The sequence below is a fragment of the Coregonus clupeaformis genome, chromosome 11 (genome assembly GCF_020615455.1).
Source record: "Coregonus clupeaformis isolate EN_2021a chromosome 11, ASM2061545v1, whole genome shotgun sequence".
Lineage (NCBI taxonomy): Eukaryota > Metazoa > Chordata > Actinopteri > Salmoniformes > Salmonidae > Coregonus > Coregonus clupeaformis.
Genome location: NC_059202.1, coordinates 47,688,927 through 47,712,357, shown reverse-complemented (window position 1 = coordinate 47,712,357; position 23,431 = coordinate 47,688,927). Strand labels below are relative to the sequence as shown.

General features: G+C 43.5%; 1 protein-coding gene across 1 annotated transcript in view; it reads right to left on the bottom strand.

The window, feature by feature from the left end:
• Positions 1-949: 949 nt before the first annotated feature.
• Positions 950-23,431, bottom strand: part of LOC121531524 (sodium-dependent neutral amino acid transporter B(0)AT2-like) — a 57,622-nt gene continuing 35,140 nt past the window's right edge. The window contains exons 6-12 of the mRNA XM_041836775.2: positions 14,894-15,004; positions 9,981-10,222; positions 9,460-9,652; positions 6,157-6,349; positions 3,035-3,194; positions 2,557-2,719; positions 950-1,975 (exon numbers count right to left, since the gene is read on the bottom strand). Coding sequence (XP_041692709.1) covers positions 1,601-1,975; positions 2,557-2,719; positions 3,035-3,194; positions 6,157-6,349; positions 9,460-9,652; positions 9,981-10,222; positions 14,894-15,004 — 1,437 coding nt within the window. The 3' untranslated portion in view covers positions 950-1,600. The remainder of the gene's footprint in view (positions 1,976-2,556; positions 2,720-3,034; positions 3,195-6,156; positions 6,350-9,459; positions 9,653-9,980; positions 10,223-14,893; positions 15,005-23,431) is intronic.

The window sequence follows — 23,431 nt, the reverse complement described above, 5'->3', positions numbered from 1 at the left end:
CACTTCAAAGATGACGCAACCCCCCCCCCCCACCCCAAAAAAAAAAAAATTGTTTGTAATCTTTGACCAGATCTAATGTGTTATATTCTCCTACATTAATTTCACATTTCCACAAACTTCAAAGTGTTTCCTTTCAAATTGTATCAGGAATATGCATATCCTTGCTTCAGGTCCTGAGCTACAGGCAGTTAGATTTTGGTATGTCATTTTAGTTGAAAATTGAAAAAAAGGGTCCGATCCTTAAGAGGTTAACCTTATGCACACTAGAGGGCAATGCAACACAGTTAAATACGCTACCTATTGACGTAGCCTTAACTCAATATAATATGAGTCTGTCTGCATCTGTTGTTTGATCTGACTCACGGTTAACGTTTCCCTGACAAACGGTGAGATGAGGACAACACTGAACTACATAGACATCAGTGCAAAGTATGGACCAAGTTTGATCTTTAATCTCGACAGGGAAAAAAATACATTGTGTTTTGAAGCCATTTCATGGAAAAAAGTATTTACACGTTATCAAGAGGAGTCAAACTCTTTACATAGACCGACAGCACATCAGTAGACAACAAAAGAGACCAGCGTTAAGGATTTTAAGCACTTCTTACCAAAAAACAAGGAGTTCTGATATCCAAACTATTCAGATAAATATATTTATAATATTTATATATATTTACAGAATACCTTAAATATACAACGTCCTCCATGTATTCTATAAACATATCATCATAAGTTATTTAGGCACACATTTTCTTTTAGAACAATCATTGGGGGGTATCAGTTTCAATGCCATCCTTTCGCTGTTTGCACTATATTGTACTTACACCAAAGAAATGTGGTCAGTATAGCATCATTGTCAACAAGTACGTCATCCAAAGCGCCTACACTGCTACTAACTCAGTACTCTGGGCCAGCGGTGAGGTCATTATGTACACAGCCTGTTGGGGGGGTTGGTTATCTCACATCTCCAAGAGACACACTGTGGACAGAAGGTCCAGTCCCAAACGGATCCCTCACTGGTCCATAGCCTATGACCCTTGTTGACTCTCCCTAGCAGAGCCTAGCATCAAGTTCGGGGTAAGTCCATTTCAATTCAATCAATTCAGAAAGTAAATTCAAAATCAATTAATTTTTTCATAGAGAAGCAATAAAGACAATTTTCATTTCAGTTTACTTACTGAATTGACATAATTGAATTCACCCCCACCCTGCCTAGCACTATAGTAGGCTTGGTGGAGTTTGATTCCACCTTATTGCTTACACTAATACCGTCCTGTTCTGTCCACTAGGGAGAGTCAACAACGTCTCCAGGACTGGGAGCTAGAGAGGATATATTTGGGACTGAGCCAAGGAGCGACTGGGTGGGGAAGTCAAAAGGAGATCGTATGTAGAGTGGACACACCTTTTTAATAATTTTCAGGGCAAAAGGGGACGATGACAACATGAAGGGGAGCAGCTACGATAACTACAAAGAATATACAGATACACTACAAATTAAAATATGCTGATGATGATTCTCATGACTAAACGCACGCAGAAAAGAGATTGGTTGGCCAGCCAGTAGGGCGGGAGGACCATAGACATCGCCCTACAAGTCGCTCTATAAGTCTGACTCGGGCATGTCTGGCATGTCAGCCATCAGGTAGCCGATGCCGTAGCGGCCATTGGGCGCAGCATCGGGGACCCCTCCATTCTGCTTACGATAGATGCTGTTGCCAGGCATGGGCGAGGGCGCTTCACTGCCGGGCGACTTGGCGTGGATGAGGCTGGCATCGTCGTCCTCCTCGGGCCTGGCGCTCTCCTTGATGATGCGGCCCTTCTTGTAGGAGATGGTGGACACCACGCCAGCGTTCTCGTCGATGATGTTGAAGTAGCGGAGGAAGAAGACCACGGGCACGGGCATGATGGCCATCACCACCAGGGAGATGCAGACCGCCAGGCCCCACGGAGGATAGCTAAGGGACTTCTCACTGGCCTAGGAGAGACAGGGAGGGAGTGAGAGGTTAGAACTGTATAGTATTCCTGCTACTAATGCTACTACTACTGTATATCACTATAGCTCAGAGACTTCTCACTGGCCTCATACACACGGGGAGGGAGGGAGAGCAAGAGGTTACTACTGTATATTACTTCTCACTGGCCTGAAACTGATACTAACACTAAAACCAAGTTGGGCCCATGTGACAATAGGTTGCATCTTAAATCACTTTTAAGTGTAAAGTCCTCTAGTCTAAGTTAAGTCCTCTCCTCCATCTGTGCTGATCTCATAATCCAAGAGGATTGGTGAAGCTATTATGGCAGAGGGCTATCAAGTAACCATCCAGGTTTCCAGGTATTTTACAATTAGTGTGGATAAAGGAAAAAAGGCAAGTACAGGAGGCAATTTGGACTATAGAAAAAGTTAACAGAGCTCTTGATGTGTAGTTGAATTTGGTGTTTTGGTACGGGAGTGTAATAAAAGCCTGTGTATCCCATTAATTGAACCAAAGGTAAACTGAACTAAAATACTGTATTTGACAGTTGCAACAGAGACCACAGACACCACAGATGACTCACCAGGTCCTCTATCCAGGCACTGTAGCTGGGTGGGGTCATTCCCAGCTGGATCACACTGGAGCCCAGCAGCAGGATGAGCAGCAGGGGGGTCACGTACTTCCACATGTAGTAGTAGAACCGGAACGGAGTGAAGCCCAGCATGTCCTTCAGGTCCTCAAAGAACCTGGGCGGAGGAACAAGGGAGAAGCAGGGACAGGATCCCACAGAAGGTGAGGATACATAATGGTACACACTTTAGACTGTGTTGAGTTTGGCAATTATGTTTAACATACAGTACCTGTACAAGATACCAGAGGTGATAGCAGGTAATATTAAAGTTAAGTGGTATAATTTCATGATAACTTTTCATGGTTAACTAATTCTGAATACTGAATTTAAATAATATTTGTCATTGTATTTGGACAGCTTTGAATTTGGAATTATAGTGGAGAAAACCACAGATTACTGACATTCTGTATATAATTTGACATGTACATACTTGTCAGTCCCGTAGACCCAAGCAACAGCCACGTTCTCCAGGATGACCACTATGAGCAGGGGCAGCGTGGCGGAGTAGTCATCAAACATGGCCACCCAGTAGTTCCCAGATCGTTGGACGAACAGCAGGCCAATGAAGAAGGCTAGCAGACAGACACCCACTGTTACAGGAGGGAGAATACATGGACATTAGTAAAAAGGGACAAGGGGGAGAAATGCCATCTGGGTCATTCTTGAATTACGGTGGCATTTGGGCATGGCATTTTGGAAGAAAATATGTTATTTTAACTTCCCATTCTAAATCAACTAATATGGTAGCTTAATGACTTGAAATCATTTGTACCATTATGATAACATTGTACCACCAGTAGGAGTAGTAACACCAATAATGGTAACACCAATGATACATTTTAGGTAAATTTTCTGAAATGGAGGCCACAAATTCTAAAATCTAAGGTCATCAATCCTTTAAAAATAATTTACTCAATTAATATGATTAATTATGTTACTCACAATGTTATTTCCCTTCATTAAAATGTTCTAACACCAAGTGATACTTTGGATGGCAACTGCTCAGCCTCCGACCGCAAGGCACTACAGAGGGTAGTGCGTACGGCCCAGTACATCACTGTGGCCAAGCCTCCTGCCATCCAGGAGGACCTCTATACCAGGCGGTGTCAGAGGAAGGCCCTAAAAATTGTCAAAGACTCCAGCCACCCTAGTCATAGACTGTTCTCTCTGCTACCGCACGGCAAGCGGTACCGGAGCGCCAAGTCTAGGTCTAAGAGGCTTCTAAACAGCTTCTACCCCCAAGCCATAAGACTCCTGAACATCTAATGAAATGGCTACCCAGACTATTTGCATTGTCATATTTGCATTGTCATTGCAGGCAATCTCAAAACTGTGCGTTACAGGGAAGACATCCTCCTCCCTCGTGTGGTACCCTTCCTGCAGGCTCATCCTGACATGACCCTCCAGCATGACAATGCCACCAGCCATACTGCTCATTCTGTGCGTGATTTCCTGCACGACAGGAATTTCAGTGTTCTGCCATGGCCAGTGAAGATCCCGGATCTCAATCCCATTGAGCACGTCTGGGACCTGTTGGATCGGAGGGTGAGGGCTAGGGCCATTCCCCCCAGAAATGTCTGGGAACTTGTAGGTGCCTTGGTGGAAGAGTGGGGTAACATCTCACAGCAAGAACGGACAAATCTGGTGCAGTCCATGAGGAGGAGATGCACTGCAGTACTTAATGCAGCTGTTGGCCACACCAGATACTGACTGTTACTTTTGATTTTGACCCCCCCTTTGTTCAGGGACACATTATTCAATTTCTGTTAGTCACATGTCTGTGGAACTTGTTCAGTTTATGTCTCAGTTTTTGAATCTTGTTATGTTCATCCAAATATTTACACATGTTAAGTTTGCTGAAAATAAACGCAGTTGACAGTGAGAGGACGTTTATTTTTTTGCTGAGTTTACATTTACATATTACCTCGACTAACCGGTGCCCACGCACATTGACTCGGTACCGGTACCCTCTGTATATAGCCTCGCTATTGTTATTTTTACTGCTGCTCTTTAATGATTTGTTACTTTTATTTCGTATTATTTTATATTGTAATTTTTTCTGTAATTATTTTGGTATTCTTTCTTAAAACTGCATTGTTGGTTAAGGTCTACACCTGTTGTATTCGGCGCATGTGACAAATACAATTTGATTTGATTTGATTCTTTGATTCCTTAATAACAAACTTGTATGCCATCTGTAAATACAAATAATATTGTTAAATTACTAGCCTAGTTTGTTTAGCCACAGAAAAAGACAGGAACCTTCCCGCTAGCCATGATTGGCTAACATAATGGATGGGCTGGACGCGAGATGAGTTCAGATTGGTCTGCCATGTAGCATGCTTGTGTCTATAACATGAGCTGCTCAGTACTACCACGGCTTTTTTGAAAGATATCATGACGAACTGCAAAAGTGTTGCTACTGCTCTCAATATTGCTGCCCTAAATTTAACAGGCGCTATCGACAAGGATCAGTGGGAAAAAGTTGTGATGGACTACTTACTACTCTTTGACTCTACAAATGAATCAGATGATGTTGAAATCCCTGATTTTTGTCAAAACATTTTCATTGAACAAGACATCGTAGAGTCTTCTGATGACAGTGATGGGGAAGAAACGGCGATCAACAGTGTTGTTGTCATGGAAGAAGTTGACCGAGTTTTGAAATCAGTGGAACGCCCGGTGGAAGCAGAGTATGATTGCAAATGCGCAGGGAGTCGAAAAGAGAACACAGAAGGCTGTTGTATAAAACACCTGTCTCCGGATGACATTTTCAAACTAAGGGCAACCATGGCATCCATGACAGAGAGGGAGAAGCGTTCATCCATGTATACCGGTAAGAGTCTCGCTACATTTTCAGATATTTTACGTTTCTAATTTTGTCAGAAAGTTGTTTTCATTGCAAGTATGGTGCAGGTGGTGGGTCACATACGTTTACTTATTAAATAACAGTTAAATAAAACGGAACATGTCTTATTTGTTCTGTTTTTGTCATTTTAAAGTTTTTTTTTTTTTTTTTACATGGTACCAAAGACAAGGGACAGGATTTACCACCGCAATTCAAGAATGACCCATCCTCATTAACAGAATTCATGCACAATATTGATCAACATGTGGCTGCAACTAAGTGCAACATAATTATGAAATTATCTTTGGTGCCACACATCTACTGTGCATTAGATTAGTATTATGCAATATTGAGCCAGAAGCATTAAAGCAAAAAGCCATAATACATCATACACGTAGGTAATACTTAATTGACCTGTTACTATAGCAAACACACATCAATAGAGTTCAGCTGAGGATACATTGTGGAAAAATGTCTACCTCCACACACTGACACAGGCTTTCTCTCTTTAATTTTTTCTCAATTACTCGCATCTTCTCTGCTTGCGTCCTCCTTCACAATGCATTGAAGAAGGTCCGATGGGGACCTTGGACCTTCTCCAATACGATTGAGAAGGAACGAGGAGATAAGATGAGAGGAATCATGGAAAGGTGAATTGAGATATAATGAGCCATATATTCCTCCATCCCCTGTCTCGGACTGACCTGTGAGGAACTCTTTGCGGACTTTGAAGGTGTCGACCAAAGGTGTGATGATGCCCTCGATGGTTCCGAACATGCTGCCCAGGCCCAGGTTAACCAGCATCAGGAAGAACATGACGGACCAGAAGGGAGATGCCGGAAAGTGGGTCATGGCCTCTGTGAAGGCAATGAAGGCCAGGCCTGTACCTTGCACTGCCTGAGGAGGAGGAGGAGGACAGGGAGGAGGAGGAAGACAGGGAAGAAGAAGAAGAAGAAGAAGAAGAAGGTTTTATGTAAGTAAGTCAGTAATATCCACTTCTAGTAAGAATATTTTCCTTAAGGTTTCTAATAATTGGAAAGTCAAATCTTGACGTGTACAGCCGTGGTAAAAAGTTTTGAGAATGACACAAGTATTGGTCTTCACAAAGTTCGCTGCTTCAGTGTTATGAGATATTTTTGTCAGATGTTACTATGGTATACTGAAGTATAATTACAAGCATTCCATAAGTGTCAAAGGCTTTTATTGACAATTACATTAAGTTTACGCAAAGAGTCAATATTTGCAGTGTTGACCCTTCTTTTTCAAGACCTCTGCAATCCGCCCTGGCATGCTGTCAATTAACTTCTGGGCCACATCCTGACTGATGGCAGCCCATTCTTGCATAATCAATGTTTGAAGTTTGTCAGAATTTGTGGGTTTTTGTTTGTCCACCCGCCTCTTGAGGATCGATGGGATTAAGGTCTGGGGAGATCCTGGCCATGGACCCAAAATGTCAATGTTTTGTTCCCCGAGCCACTTAGTTATCACTTTTGTCTTATGGCAAGGTGCTCCATCATGCTGGAAAAGGCATTGGTCGTCACAAACTGTTCTTGGATGGTTGGGAGAAGTTGCTCTCGGAGGATGTGTTGGTACCATTCTTTATTCATGGCTGTGTTCTTAGGCAAAATTGTGAGTGAGCCCACTCCCTTGGCTGAGTAGCAACCCCACACATGAATGGTCTCAGGATGCTTTACTGTTGGAATGACACAGGACTGATGGTAGCGCTCACCTTGTCTTCTCCGGACAAGGTGTTTTCCGGATGCCCCAAACAATCGGAAAGGGGATTCATCAGAGAAAATGACTTTACCCCAGTCCTCAGCAGTCCAAATCCCTGTACCTTTTGCAGAATATCAGTCTCTCCCTGATGTTTTACCTGGAGAGAAGTGGCTTCTTTGCTGCCCTTCTTGACACCAGGCCATCCTCCAAATATCTTCGCCTCACTGTGCGTGCAGATGCACTCACACCTGCCTGCTGCCATTCCTGAGCAAGCTCTGCACTGGTGGTGTCCCGATCCCGCAGCTGAATCAACTTTAGGAGACGGTCCTGGCGCTTGCTGGACTTTCTTGGGCGCCCTGACGCCTTCACAACAATCGAACCTCTCTCCTTGAAGTTCTTGATGATCCGATAAATGGTTGATTTTGGTGCAATCTTACTAGCAGCAATATCCTTGCCTGTGAAGCCCTTTTGTGCAAAGCAATGATGACGGCACGTGTTTCCTTGCAGGTAACCATGGTTAACAGAGGAAGAACAATGATTTCAAGCACCACCCTCCTTTTAAAGCTTCCAGTCTGTTATTCTAACTCAATCAGCATGACAGAGTGATCTCCAGCCTTGTCCTTGTCAACACTCTCACCTGTGTTAACAAGAGAATCACTGACATGATGGCAGCTGGTCCTTTTTTGGCAGGGCTGAAATGCAGTGGAAATGTTTTTTGGAGATTAAGTTCATTTTCATGGCAAAGAGGGACTTTGCAATTAATTGCAATTCATCTGATCACTCTTCATGACATTCTGGAGAATATGCACATTGCCATCATCAAAACTGAGGCAGCAGACTTTGTGAAAATGTGTATTTGTGTCATTCTCAAAATTTTTGACCACGACTGTAGACAACATCTAGAGACAAGTCTACCACAGTCTGTGGAAAACAGTGTTCAGTAACAGTTTACATTGCACTGTTATGACACAAAAAAATGTCATTGGATAGGAGTAGCCAGAGCCATATATTTAGGGTGTGGTCGTAAATTGCCTCCAGTGTGTCAGAGTGCGCTCTGGGTCATTTTGTAAATTCTGAGTGTTTCGCACTCAGAGCATTTAGAGCGCACACCAGACGCTCTGGCCGAGTAGAAGGGTTGATCCAAGCGTTCTAACATCACAACGGCAGTCAAACACCCAAGATAACCGGCTAAAGTTGGCTAGCTTGCTAGCTACTTCCAGACACAAATGAGAGAACACCTCACTCTGACCATTTTACTCGCTCTAGCAGAGCTGGTTAGGATGTTTTCATTTTATCTAGAGCGTTAGTGACTGTAACTGTGCTGCTTGCAACAATTTAACAATGTTTTTTTGCCGACACCAGTCATTTTCAACGGATGTTGCACGTTCATAAATTCATCAATTATTCTGCGCTCTGGCACACTCAGATGAGAGTGCTCTGAAATCCGAGTAGATAGCCAGAGTGAATTTACGAACGCACCCTTAGAAAGCTAGGACATTGAGGTTTCTGCATTATGATGCATTTACATGACACTACATTCCATGGCAGCCATGTTATCTCCCTATGGGCTATATTTAAGCAATAAGGTATGAGGGGGTATGGTATATGGCCAATATACCACTGCTAAGGGATGTTCTTAAGCACAATGCAACGCGGAGTGCCTGGATACAGCCCTTAGCTGTGGTATATTGGCCATATTCAACAAACCCCCGAGGTGCCTTATTGCTATTATAAACTGGTTACCAACGTAATGAGAGCAGTAAAAATAAATGTTTTGTCATACCCGTGGTATACGGTCTGATATACCATGGCTGTCAGCCAATGAGCATTCAGGGCTCGAACCACCCAGTTTATAATGACCAATAGCATTTCACTGAATTTTCTGAGTTTTAAACAATGCTATGTACAAGATTCCAAATTCTCATCATGTATGGATAAATGAAATGCTCACAGGCGCAAACATGGCGTCCATTCTAAAAGTTGGCCCAACTCTCTAAATATATGGCTCTGGGCGTAGCTAATCCTGGTTTGTGACATGACAGTGCAAAGTCAGTTGACGTGATGATACCATGTCTGGCACAAGTTTTTATGACTGTTTATGGGTTTTCTTCAAGTAAAATGCTACCTAAAAGCGATTGTTATGATTATAAAAGATGCAAAAAGATAATGATATTATACATTCCTTGAGCCCCCTCACCCATTGCCTTACGTCAGATGTTGCGACGGCTGTCTCCACTGACCAACTCGTTGCATTAGAATGATGTAGCTGTTGGAAGACAATGGCCCCTCACCTTGTTGAGCTCTTCCTCAATGCTGCAGGAGTCCAGGCCCAGATGCGGGTAATCCTTCTCCGTCACCCCTCTGATGATCTCTGTCATCTGTTGGTAGTCCTCAGCACTCACAGTAGCGCTGAAGTTGATGTGGTGGGGGATCAGGTCGTGGCTGACCTCATTCCCTAGCAAAGCAATTATCTTCTTAGTGTTCCTGAGAGATTGAAAATAATATAAAACCAGATCAAAATGGATACTCTATCATACAAGACCATGCTAATATCTTATCGGCCTTATCACATGGCTCAGTGTTTACAGCATGATTCAAGTATTGGCCACATACATTGCATTGAATATACTGTGTGTCTCTATGAAATGTACGATCGATAAAAGCATCTTCTTAACTAAAAGTCACAATCAAACAGGCATATTATATTGGCCTATTGGCAATATTGGCCTATAATCACCAAAGGGTAATGCTTTGGGGGATTAGGCTACATTCCGGTGTTCTAAAAGTGAGTGGCTTATAGTGTACTACTCACAGTGCGACACACTTGGTGTTCATGATGTTGGCCTTGAAGCCGAGCACGGCGAACACCACCAGGGTGGCCAGCACAGAGGTGAAGAAGTTGATGAAGGAGACCAGCACCGCGTCGAAGTGACAGTTGTTATCCCGTTTGTTGTAGCTGGAGAAGGCTATGACCCCTCCAAAACCCAGGCCTAGGGCGAAGAAGACCTGTGTGGCCGCTTCGCGCCACACCTTGGCCTCCAGCATGATCTCCAACTGGAAGGAAATAAATAAAGAATGCACATTTAGGTGAGGTGCTAAAGGAAGATAAACTATAGTTCCAGACTCATCTCTCCTTGCTGTGGATTCATTTGACCAACATTTGGCTCTTTAGGACAACACTACGTCATTTAGTAGTGGACAAACCATTGTTTGGACCAGTGGAGCAGATCAGTGGACATGTGAATCATGGTTGAGTTACATCACTTTGTCAAAACTGGTGAAGATCAAACAAGGACACAACAAGGAGAGTATATCCAGCATGCTACTGCTATCTTTGTGTGGTGGAAGGCTTAACCCAGTTAGAAGGCACACACTACAAATCACACAATGAGCCCTGCTTTTGATGTCTTTCTCACTGCACATACAGTGGCTTGCGAAAGTATTCACCCCCCTTGGCATTTTTCCTATTTTGTTGCCTTACAACCTGGAATTAAAATGGATTTTTTGGGGTTTTGTATCATTTGATTTAAACAACATGCCTACCACTTTGAAGATGCAAAATATTTTTTATTGTGAAACAAACAAGAAATAAGACAAAAAAACAGAAAACTTGAGCGTGCATAACTATTCACCACCCCAAATTCAATACTTTGTAGAGCTACCTTTTGCAGAAATTACAGCTGCAAGTCTCTTGGGGTATGTCTCTATAAGCTTGGCACATCTAGCCACTGGGATTTTTGCCCATTCTTCAAGGCAAAACTGCTCCAGCTCCTTCAAGTTGGATTGGTTCCACTGGTGTACAGCAATCTTTAAGTCATACCACAGATTCTCAATTGGATTGAGGTCTGGGCTTTGACTGGGCCATTCCAAGACATTTAAATGTTTACCCATAAACCACTCGAGTGTCGCTTTAGCAGTATGCTTAGGGTCATTGTCCTGCTGGAAGGTGAACCTCCGTCCCAGTCTCAAATCTCTGGAAGACTGAAACAGGTTTCCCTCAAGAATTTCCCTGTATTTAGCGCCAACCATTATTCCTTCAATTCTGACCAGTTTCCCAGTCCCTGCCGATGAAAAACATCCCCACAGCATGATGCTGCCACCACCATGCTTCACTATGGGGATGGTGTTCTCGGGTGATGAGAGGTGTTGGGTTTGCGACAGACATGTCATTTTCCTTGATGGACTAAAAGCTCAATTTTAGTCTAATCTGACCAGTGTACCTTCTTCCATATGTTTGGGGAGTCTCCCACATGTCTTTTGGCGAACACCAAACGTGTTTGCTTATTTTTTTCTTTAAGCAATGGCTTTTATCTGGCCACTCCTCTGTAAAGCCCAGCTCTGTGGAGTGTACGGCTTAAAGTGGTCCTATGGACAGATACTCCAATCACCGCTGTGGAGCTTTGCAGCTCCTTCAGGGTTATCTTTGGTCTCTTTGTTGCCTCTGATTAATGCCCTCCTTGCCTGGTCCGTGAGTTTTGGTGAGCGGCCCTCTCTTGGCAGTTTTGTTGTGGTGCCATATTCTTCCCATTTCTGAAATAATGGATTTAATGGTGCTCCGTGGGATGTTCAAAATTTCTGATATTTTTTTATAACCCAACCCTGATCCGTACTTTTCCACAACTTTGTCCCTGACCTGTTTGGAGAGCTCCTTGGTCTTCATGGTGCCGCTTGCTTGATGGTGCCCCTTGCTTAGTGGTGTTGCAGATTCTGGGGCCTTTCAGAACAGGTGTACACAGAAAGCGGCACAGGTCCTAATCCAGGCACTTGTCATCTCCCTTCTGGATTACTGCAACTCGCTGTTGGCTGGGCTCCCTGCCTGTGCCATTAAACCCCTACAACTTATCCAGAACGCCGCAGCCCGTCTGGTGTTCAACCTTCCCAAGTTCTCTCATGTCACCCGCTCCTCCGCACACTCCACTGGCTTCCAGTTGAGGCTTGCATCTACTACAAGACCATGGTGCTTGCCTACGGAGCTGTGAGGGGAACGGCACCTCCTTACCTTCAGGATCAGACCCTACACCCAAACGAGGGCACTACGTTCATCCACCTCTGGCCTGCTAGCTCCCCTATCTCTACAGAAGCACAGTTCCCGCTCAGCCCAGTCAAAGCTATTTGCTGCTCTGGCACCCCAATGGTGGAACAAGCTCCCCCACGACGCCAGGACAGCGGAGTCACTGACCACCTTCCGGAGACACTTGAAACCCTACCTCTTTAAAGAATACCTGGAATTCTGGCACATTTTCAGTCAATATACACTACCGTTCAAAAGTTTGGGGTCACTTAGAAATGTCCTTGTTTTTGAAAGAAAAGCAATTTTGGGGTCCATTAAAATATTATCAAATTGATCAGAAATACAGTGTAGACATTGTTAATGTTGTAAATGGCTATTGTAGCTGAAAACGGCTAATTTTTTATGGAATATCTACATAGGCGTACAGAGGCCCATTATCAGCAACCATCAGTCCTGTGTTCCAATGGCACATTGTGTTTGCTAATCCAAGTTTATCATTTTAAAAGGCTAATTGATCATTAGAAAACCCTTTTGCAATTATGTTAGCACAGCTGAAAACTGTTGTGCTGATTAAAGAAGCAATAAAACTGGCCTTCTTGAGACTAGTTGGGTATCTGGAGCATCAGCAATTGTGGGTTCGATTACAGGCTCAAAATGGCCAGAAACAAAAAACGTTATTCTGAAACTCGTCAGTCTATTCTTGTTCTGAGAAATGAAGGCAATTCTATGCGAGAAATTGCCAAGAAACTGAAGATCTCGTACAACGCTGTGTACTACTCCCTTCACAGAACAGCGCAAACTGGCTCTAACCAGAATAGAAAGAGGAGTGGGAGGCCCCAGTGCACAACTGAGCAAGAGGTCAAATACATTAGAGTGTCTCGTTTGAGAAATAGGCGCCTCACAGGTCCTCAACTGGCAGCTTCATTACCCGCAAAACACCAGTCTCAACGTAAACAGTGAAGAGGCGACTCCGGGATGCTGACCTTCTAGGCAGAGTTGCAAAGAAAAAGCCATATCTCAGACTGGCCAATAAAAATAAAAGGTTAAGATGGGCAGTCTGAGATATGGCTTTTTCTTTGCAACTCTGCGGGTGGGGAGAGAGCGAGATAGGGTGGAGGATGCTTGGCTTGAAGCGCTGGGCATCTTGTTATGACATGCATTATTTGAATTAGGCCCACAGAATTATACATACGGATGAGCGACTTCTATGGAGGAATTTTGATTGTCTTTGAACTTCCGAGAGTTGGCTTAACGTTGAACCAGAGCTAGTTAGCTAGCTAACAAGCTTGTGTGTGCAGAGCGGCACCAGAATTAAAATAAAAACAAGTCTTACCTTTTTGTAGTTAATAAATCCAACTTGAAATGTGATAACTATAGTATCCTTAACTAGCATTGAAAAAGTTAATCCATTCTTCTCTAATTAAAAATCTCTCTCCCTAATTTCTGAATCATGCATGTAACATCAGTAGGCTACAGTAGCCTATGCTTCAGAGGCGGAGGGGCAGGTAGCCTACACATGCACACACACTGGCAAAGATTTCCAGTTGGCAGGCAGACACTGGAATAAAGCCCCATTTCCACTGGTACTTAAAATTAGGGCTATATTCGAGCTGGCTCGAATGAAAATCTCAAATTCGAGCTGGGTCGAGGGAAACACAGGCCAGCGCAGCCCAGTTTCACAGCTGGTGCCAGCTAAATTAGAAATTGGGCTGGTGACGCCCTTAATATGTAACCGCAAAGCTGATCACTGCTGGATGCTGTCAAAACGTTTAGCTAGCTCATCTGGGCTTGTTGCTGTTAGCTAGCACATGGACAAGCAGTACTGCAGTAGTCAGACATGACACGAATAACCACCATAGCTGGATCCTTCATTCATTTTTGCACTACACAATAAACTTTTATGAGAACATTCAGCCCTTGAATGCTAGCTACCTAACGTTAGCCAGCAAATCAGAGTTGAAACAAGCTAGCTAGATAGCTAACGTGAGCTAGCAGGAATTTTAGCTGGCCAGGTCATATTGAAAGCTAGCTAGCTAACTAGCTACATCATATCAAACCTATTGACTCGTTTGCTTAGTTAGGTAGCTATCTAATAACCAATGTCATGGCAAGCAAGGTAGGAATTAAGCTAGCTAGCCTGTTATTCTAGCAACGACGCTAACTGTTTAGCTAGCTAGATAGCTAACATTAGCAAGCAAAATACATGGCTCTGAATCTGGCTGGTACTTGCAGAAGTATGGGGTAACGTTTGTTACAGCATGGTGAGGGTGAATGAAATTATTCAACATCTTCCATCTAGCTAGCAACATTAGCGAAGCCAGCTGCAGTCACATATTGGCTACTTAGCAACATTGCATAATTTCTCATTTCTGGGGGCAGTGGAAACACAATTTGAGCTAGCCCACCAAGGCCAGCCCAACCCGGTTTGACTTCAAATTGCCAATTGAAACGGGGCTTACGTTTCTGAGTGACAGAGTTTTGTGAGACTGGAAAAAAATGGCGGAACGTAAAATAATGTTATTAACCAGTTCTCATGCTTTTAAAACAACGGTTTTGATCCGGAACAGTATAGATCACCTTCGCTCCCGGTTCTGATTCTGTTCCTCTGAAAATTGGTCATTATCCAGTTTTCTGTTCTGTTCCCTGAACCGGTTCCAACCCCAGGACTGTACTGTACTGTACCTTGGGTAAGCTTTAGGGTTAGGATACTGTACCTTGGGTGTGAACATGTGTCGGATCCCATCCATAGATCCCTTGAGGAGCAGAGCCCTGACCAGGAAGCAGATCAGCACTACGTAGGGGAACAACGAGCTGAAGTACATCACCTGAAAAAACAACCACAACATAAGGACAACCTTATTATAACTCATACATTACAAAGTGAGTGGCTGACTTGAGACTCGACCCGAAAACGTCCTCAAAGACTTGAGACTTGAATCTCCTATGGGAACAGCCGCAGAACCCTTTTGGAACCCTTTTTTCTAAGAGTGTAGTCTCCTGAACTGCTTTAGGTGCCCACCTGCATCTGGGCTGGGGCCCACACAAGAGCTTTTGTCTCACTGTCCCACTAAGCTGACAGAGAGAGAGGCCTCCTTGCTTGGTGATATACTGTATTATCTTGGAGGATACTAGGGGACTTTGGATTGGAGGGTGTTGTGGGTGGGGAGAGTAAATTGAGTCACCCCACAGGCTCTGAGGCGTGGGGGTTTCAGGGTTGGGTCGGGGGAGGCTGGGGGGTTTCAGGAATGATTCAGGGTTGGTCCTCTTGGGCCTGGTCAAAAATATCATAATCATTCGAAAATATATTACTCACTCCTTGAATATGCACATTTCTCCAAAAATCAGTTGTTCTGAGTCTGCACAGAACTGCCAGGACGTCGGATCATTGGAAATACTCAAGTTTTTTAATCCTGTATCTCTCGAAACATTCACAAAAATAGTCACAGCCTCTAAACCTTCCAGCTGTCTACTGGACCATATTCCAACTAAACTACTGAAAGAGCTACTTCCTATGCTTGGCCCTCCTATGCTGAACATAATAAACGGCTCCCTATCCTCTGGATGTGTACCAAACTCACTAAAAGGGGCAGTAATAAAGCATTTCCTGAAAAAGCCTAACCTTGAACCGGAAAATTGAAAACAATATCAGCCTATATCAAATTGCCCATTCCTCTCAAACATTTTAGAAAAAGCTGTTGCTCAGCAACTTGCTGCCTTCCTGAAGACAAAATAATGTATACAAAATGCTCCAGTCTGGTTTTAGACCCCATCATAGTACTGAGACTGCACTCGTGAAGGTGGTAAAGTACCTTTTAATGGCGTCAGACCAAGGCTCTGCGTCTATCCTCGTGTTCCTAGACCTTAGTACCGCTTTCGACACCATCGATCACCACATTCTTCTGGAGAGATTGTGAACCTTAATTGGTCTACACAGACAAGTTCTTGCCTGGTTTAGATCCTATCTATCGGAAAGATATCAGTTCGTCTCTGTGGATGGTTTGTCCTCTGAAAAATCAATGGTAAGTTTTAGTATTCCTCAAGGTTACGTTCTAGGACCACTATTATTTTCACTATATATGCTACCTCTTGGTGATGTCATTCGGAAATAAAATGTAAACTTTCACCTGTATGCAGATGACACACAGCTGTACATTTCGATGAAACATAGTGAACCCCAAAATTGCCTACCCTGGAAGCCTGTGTTTCAGTGGATGGCGGCAAATGTTTTACTTTTAAACTCGGACAAAACAGAGATGCTAGTTCTAGGTCCCAAGAAACAAAAATATCTGCTGTCGGATCTGACAATTAATCTCGGTGGTTGTACAGTTGTTTCAAATAAAAATGAAGGACCTCAGTGTTACTCTGGACCCTGATCTCTCTTTTGACAAACATATCAAAAATATTTCAAGAGCAGCCTTTTTCCATCTTCCTTACATTTCAAAAATCTGAAACTTTTTGTCCAAAAATGATGCAGAAAATCTAATCCATGCTTTTGTCACTTCAAGATTAGACTACATTTACATTTTAGTCATTTAGCAGACAGTCTTATCCAGAGCAACTTACAGTAGAGTGCATACATTTTCATACAAGGCACTGGAGTGACAAACCACCCTTGCTGTCTCTCTCCACTGGGATTCTTTGCCTCTGACCCTATTACGGGGGCTGAGTCACTGGCTTGCTCGAGCTCTCCCATCCTTCGTGTCCTTGGGCTTGTGTGGTTGGGGAGATCTTCGTGGGCTATACACGGTAATTATGTGTTCTTTTGTAGCTGCACAGAACTGCTGTCTATCAAGAATGCAAGCAAAAATTAGATTGAGTGGAAAATTAATAAGCCATTTAATACACATGATTAAAGTTTTTTTCTTTCAATTTTTTGTGAGTAGACCCCTAACAATTACACAAAGTAAAAGAGTGCGTATAACCATGGCAACCATGCTCCCCCTCGGTCTCTCTTGCACCCTCACAACCACACACAGAAATTAAAAAGAAACTGTAGATCACAGCCTAGGAATAGGCTTTTGTGAACAAGGGGCGAAAGCGACATTAATATTCTTTTGTGTGGTAAAGCCCTGATTAAGCTTCAAAGGGTCTCCCACTCTGGCCCCTTCACCAGGAGGGAAACCGGAAAGCTCATGGCCATTTCCATGACCTCACACTAGGCGACAGACAAACAGGACATGGAAGATTGGGACACTACAGATGGTTTCCCTGCTGTCATGCCATCACCATGGCAGTGGACCAAGATTAAAGCACTTCTGTCTGTTTGAGAGGCCAGGGCATCCATCTTGTTTTGTCTGTGTGTGTTGTGGAGACGGTTTTGTCTGTGTTTGTTGTGGAGACAGGGGCTTGAATTGAACCAAGCAAACACCAGACAGCTGTTGGGATAAGACCAGGGAGAGGGACAATGGCTGGATCAAATGCTGCACTCAGATAGCACAGGATAGGGCCATGTTCCTATAAGACCAGAAATACTCTAAAGCGAGTGAAAATGGTCTTTGCTAAAATGCTCAAGGAACAATACTCTAAAAGGAGTAGAGACTTTCTTTGCTAAGACGCACAAGCAATGATAAGGACCCAATGGTGTTCTCAATGGTGTTCTCTTTCAAGTACTTGTTTCGATGTATCACATGTGGGGGTTTGCTAGGGCCACCTACTCTCTCGGAAGTACCTATCAAAAGCGTCTGCTGGAGACAGACAGGTAGAGTGGCACATGAGGTGAAACCCTCACTTCCATAAAAGAAGCCACTCTCCGGCCCTCTGTTTATGCTCGCTTCTCTTCCTCACGAAGAGTGTCATTACTCTAGCTCTCCTCATATCGACTGGATACCTGTTTGCCTGCTTAATCTGCTCACAATCGAACCGTGAAGGATATCGCTGCCGAGCGTAGGTCTTCAGACCCTGTCGAGAGGTTGAGTAGTAACCGTAAGGTTTTTGTTTAGGAGTAGAAATTCAATTTCTACTTCTCAGTCTCCTTTGGTAGCTAGTGTCACTGCTAGCTATTGAGACTTGGTTAACACTAGAACCGCCTGGCCTTTCAGCCTATAAGTACCCACTACAAAACGTTGCGAACGTTGCTTGGTGTCCCCTTTACCATACGCATCAGATGCATATCAACCTGCAAGGTGTGCACCAATGCTTGATAGTGCATAAACAATTATAAAGGATGAATTGCATGAAGAAATATTTGTGGAAATATACCCATGTAAAAAATATAACAATAGTTATTTGTTTAGATAGAGTCAAGGATATGTTTTGTATAATTCTACAAAGTCCTAGTGAAAAACGTAGGTCTAAAGCCAATCTTCCACACTTCCAGGCAATGATGCACCAACATTCTAACAGTCTAATTTCATTTATTTCATACGTGCTATCCGAAGAATAATAATTTGGTTTTGTTCATGAAGGTCTTAGGTAACATTAGAATACTAAAAAACTATTATTTCAAAGAACAAAATAGCATATTCATTAGTTTGCGTTACTCTAGGCTATCAGTAAAAACAACAGACCACTAGTTCAAGTCCATCACAAAGAAATCCAGTATAATTTCATTTTGGCAGGTCTAAAGAAACATTGTGGAAATAAGAAAATGTATTTAAACAAAAACAGAATATAATATTTTACGTTTATTATGTTACTAGTCTTTGCTTAGTAGCCAGAGCAATGCCGCTGCGCGAGTGGTCATGTGCTGAACGCATAGACAGCGCTGATATTCTTGGAAAAATTATATTTAGAAATAGAGATCCACTTCTTGAATTTTGAGAGTTATTTGACAAAGGTAAGTGTCATAGAAACTGCAGAATATGCTCGTTATGATACTACACTGCTCAAAAAAATAAAGGGAACACTAAAATAACACATCCTAGATCTGAATGAATGAAATAATCTTATTAAATACTTTTTTCTTTACATAGTTGAATGTGCTGACAACAAAATCACACAAAAATGATCAATGGAAATCAAATGTATCAACCCATGGAGGTCTGGATTTGGAGTCACCCTCAAAATTAAAGTGGAAAACCACACTACAGGCTGATCCAACTTTGATGTAATGTCCTTAAAACAAGTCAAAATGAGGCTCAGTAGTGTGTGTGGCCTCCACGTGCCTGTATGACCTCCCCTACAATGCCTGGGCATGCTCCTGATGAGGTGCGGATGGTCTCCTGAGGGATCTCCTCCCAGACCTGGACTAAAGCATCCGCCAACTCCTGGACAGTCTGTGGTGCAACGTGGCGTTGGTGGATGGAGCGAGACATGATGTCCCAGATGTGCTCAATTGGATTCAGGTCTGGGGAACGGGCGGGCCAGTCCATAGCATCAATGCCTTCCTCTTGCAGGAACTGCTGACACACTCCAGCCACATGAGGTCTAGCATTGTCTTGCATTAGGAGGAACCCAAGGCCAACCGCACCAGCATATGGTCTCACAAGGGGTCTGAGGATCTCATCTCGGTACCTAATGGCAGTCAGGCTACCTCTGGCGAGCACATGGAGGGCTGTGCGGCCCCCCCAAAGAAATGCCACCCCACACCATGACTGACCCACCGCCAAACCGGTCATGCTGGAGGATGTTGCAGGCAGCAGAACGTTCTCCACGGGCGTCTCCAGACTCTGTCACATCTGTCACGTGCTCAGTGTGAACCTGCTTTCATCTGTGAAGAGCACAGGGCGCCAGTGGTGAATTTGCCAATCTTGGTGTTCTCTGGCAAATGCCAAACGTCCTGCACGGTGTTGGGCTGTAAGCACAACCCCCACCTGTGGACTTCGGGCCCTCATACCACCCTCATGGAGTCTGTTTCTGACCGTTTGAGCAGAGACATGCACATTTGTGGCCTGCTGGAGGTCATTTTGCAGGGCTCTGGCAGTGCTCCTCCTGCTCCTCCTTGCACAAAGGTGGAGGTAGCAGTCCTGCTGCTGGGTTGTTGCCCTCCTATGGCCTCCTCCACGTCTCCTGATGTACTGGCCTGTCTCCTGGTAGCGCCTCCATGCTCTGGACACTACGCTGACAGACACAGCAAACCGTCTTGCCACAGCTCGCATTGATGTGCCATCCTGGATGAGCTGCACTACCTGAGCCACTTGTGTGGGTTGTAGACTCCGTCTCATGCTACCACTAGAGTGAAAGCACCGCCAGCATTCAAAAGTGACCAAAACATCAGCCAGGAAGCATAGGAACTGAGAAGTGGTCTGTGGTCACCATCTGCAAAACCAGTCCTTTATTGGGGGTGTCTTGCTAATTGCCTATAATTTCCACCTGTTGTCTATTCCATTTGCACAACAGCATGTGACATTTATTGTCAATCAGTGTTGCTTCCTAAGTGGACAGTTTGATTTCACAGAAGTGTGATTGACTTGGAGTTACATTGTGTTGTTTAAGTGTTCCCTTTATTTTTTTGAGCAGTGTATATAGAAATCAAAACATTTTACATTTTACCTGCAAGTGTTGCTCCTTTCCCTGCATCTGTCAATTCCAAGCTGCGCCAATCTCTTCACGTACAATTTGACAACTGATAATATTGTCACTCATCAGACTATCGTCGATTGAATCTTGTCTTTAGGCTAGCTTTTATTATGTGTGAAATTAGTTTGGGTATAGTTTAGGTGTAGTTTTGATGGGCTGGCTGTGCAGGCTGACTGGCATTGTTTGTTTCCCCTCACTCATCAACCTGGATAGAGTCAAGGATATGTTTTGCATTATTCTAAAAGCCTACTGCAACAAATAGCATGTTTTGTTTCCCTTACAATAAATGTGATTAGTCATAGAGATATAATAAATAAAACTGTCCTGTAACAGCTTATTTTTACAAAGTAAAACGTAAAAGAGAATGGTATCAAATGATTAACATGTGCTCCAACGCTGATTAATAGGCATAACATAAACTCATCATTACACCTAATCTAAATTCAATTGTGAAATAACATGCACAATTATAAGCCATTTGTCATTCATTCAGTGAGGAGAGACTGGCTGGGTACCAACGTCCTACCACAGCGCATTGTCTTGGCTGATTAAGTTGGGAATAGGTGTGAGAAAAAAACAAAAAACAGGTAAAAAGGCTCCAAATACTTTTCTGTTTGTGATTTCAAAAAATTCGGACAAATGAGAAATGCAAAATACAAACATTTACGAAAAATTAGGGAAGGAGCAGGACATTGCAATTATTTTTTGGGGGGCTGATTAATTTTATTTACAAAATCAAATGTCAGTGGCCATTGGCCTATGGCGGTTCTAGTGTTAAGACATGCTGCAAGGCTAACTTGGCTAGCTTGCTGACAGGCAAGCTACACAACTTCCCTAGCATACCCTACCAGCAATATGGTAGCATTGCTGGCTCCCTTCTCTAGTCTAGTTAACCTGCGTTCACATGTTGTGTTAACTACACCGACTCTCTCAGCCTTCATGGCATTGTCGGTCGCGGGAGCACTCTTTCTCAATCACTCGGTTTCCTTCAGCCAGCACTAAGCTAGACACGGCACACCTTCACCACGAGGTAGCTGCTAGCTAACTAACGCCCCACTAGCCTCATGGCTATAGCGTTATACGGTGATCAATATTGCTAGCTGTTAGCCACAAGGCTCCTAACTACAGTGCATTTGGAAAGTATTCAGACCCCTTCCCTTTTTCCACATTTTGTTACGTTACAGCCTTATTCCAAAATTGATTAAATAAATAAAAATGGTCCTCAATCTAGACACAATACACGATAATGACAAAGTGAAAACATGTTTTTAGACATTTTTGCACATTTATAAAAAATAAAAAACAGAAATACGTTATTTATATAAGTATTCAGACCAGTGGCCATTTTCGCATGTAAATCTTGGTGGGGCAAACAAAACACAAAATGTGTGGATGCATGCCAGCAAAGCCACTACACAACACAACACAACACTAAACAATACATTTATTGTACTATAAAGGTGACAAACGGTGCCCACAAACTGTTAGGGCCTACATACAGTGGGGAAAAAAAGTATTTAGTCAGCCACCAATTGTGCAAGTTCTCCCACTTAAAAAGATGAGAGAGGCCTGTAATTTTCATCATAGGTACACGTCAACTATGACAGACAAATTGAGAATTTTTTTTCCAGAAAATCACATTGTAGGATTTTTAATGAATTTATTTGCAATTTATGGTGGAAAATAAGTATTTGGTCACCTACAAACAAGCAAGATTTCTGGCTCTCACAGACCTGTAACTTCTTCTTTAAGAGGCTCCTCTGTCCTCCACTCGTTACCTTTATTAATGGCACCTGTTTGAACTTGTTATCAGTATAAAAGACACCTGTCCACAACCTCAAACAGTCTCACTCCAAACTCCACTATGGCCAAGACCAAAGAGCTGTCAAAGGACACCAGAAACAAAATTGTAGACCTGCACCAGGCTGGGAAGACTGAATCTGCAATAGGTAAGCAGCTTGGTTTGGAGAAATCAATTGTGGGAGCAATTATTAGGAAATGGAAGACATACAAGACCACTGATAATCTCCCTCGATCTGGGGCTCCACGCAAGATCTCACCCCGTGGGGTCAAAATGATCACAAGAACGGTGAGCAAAATCCCAGAACCACACGGGGGACCTAGTGAATGACCTGCAGAGAGCTGGGACCAAAGTAACAAAGCCTACCATCAGTAACACACTATGCCGCCAGGGACTCAAATCCTGCAGTGCCAGACGTGTCCCCCTGCTTAAGCCAGTACATGTCCAGGCCCGTCTGAAGTTTGCTAGAGTGCATTTGGATGATCCAGAAGAGGATTGGGAGAATGTCATATGATCAGATGAAACCAAAATAGAACATTTTGGTAAAAACTCAACTCGTCGTGTTTGGAGGACAAAGAATGCTGAGTTGCATCCAAAGAACACCATACCTACTGTAAAGCATGGGGGTGGAAACATCATGCTTTGGGGCTGTTTTTCTGCAAAGGGACCAGGACGACTGATCCGTGTAAAGGAAAGAATGAATGGGGCCATGTATCGTGAGATTTTGAGTGAAAACCTCCTTCCATCAGCAAGGGCATTGAAGATGAAACGTGGCTGGGTCTTTCAGCATGACAATGATCCCAAACACACCGCCCGGGCAACGAAGGAGTGGCTTCGTAAGAAGCATTTCAAGGTCCTGGAGTGGCCTAGCCAGTCTCCAGATCTCAACCCCATAGAAAATCTTTGAAAGTCTGTGATGCCCAGCGACAGCCCCAAAACATCACTGCTCTAGAGGAGATCTGCATGGAGGAATGGGCCAAAATACCAGCAACAG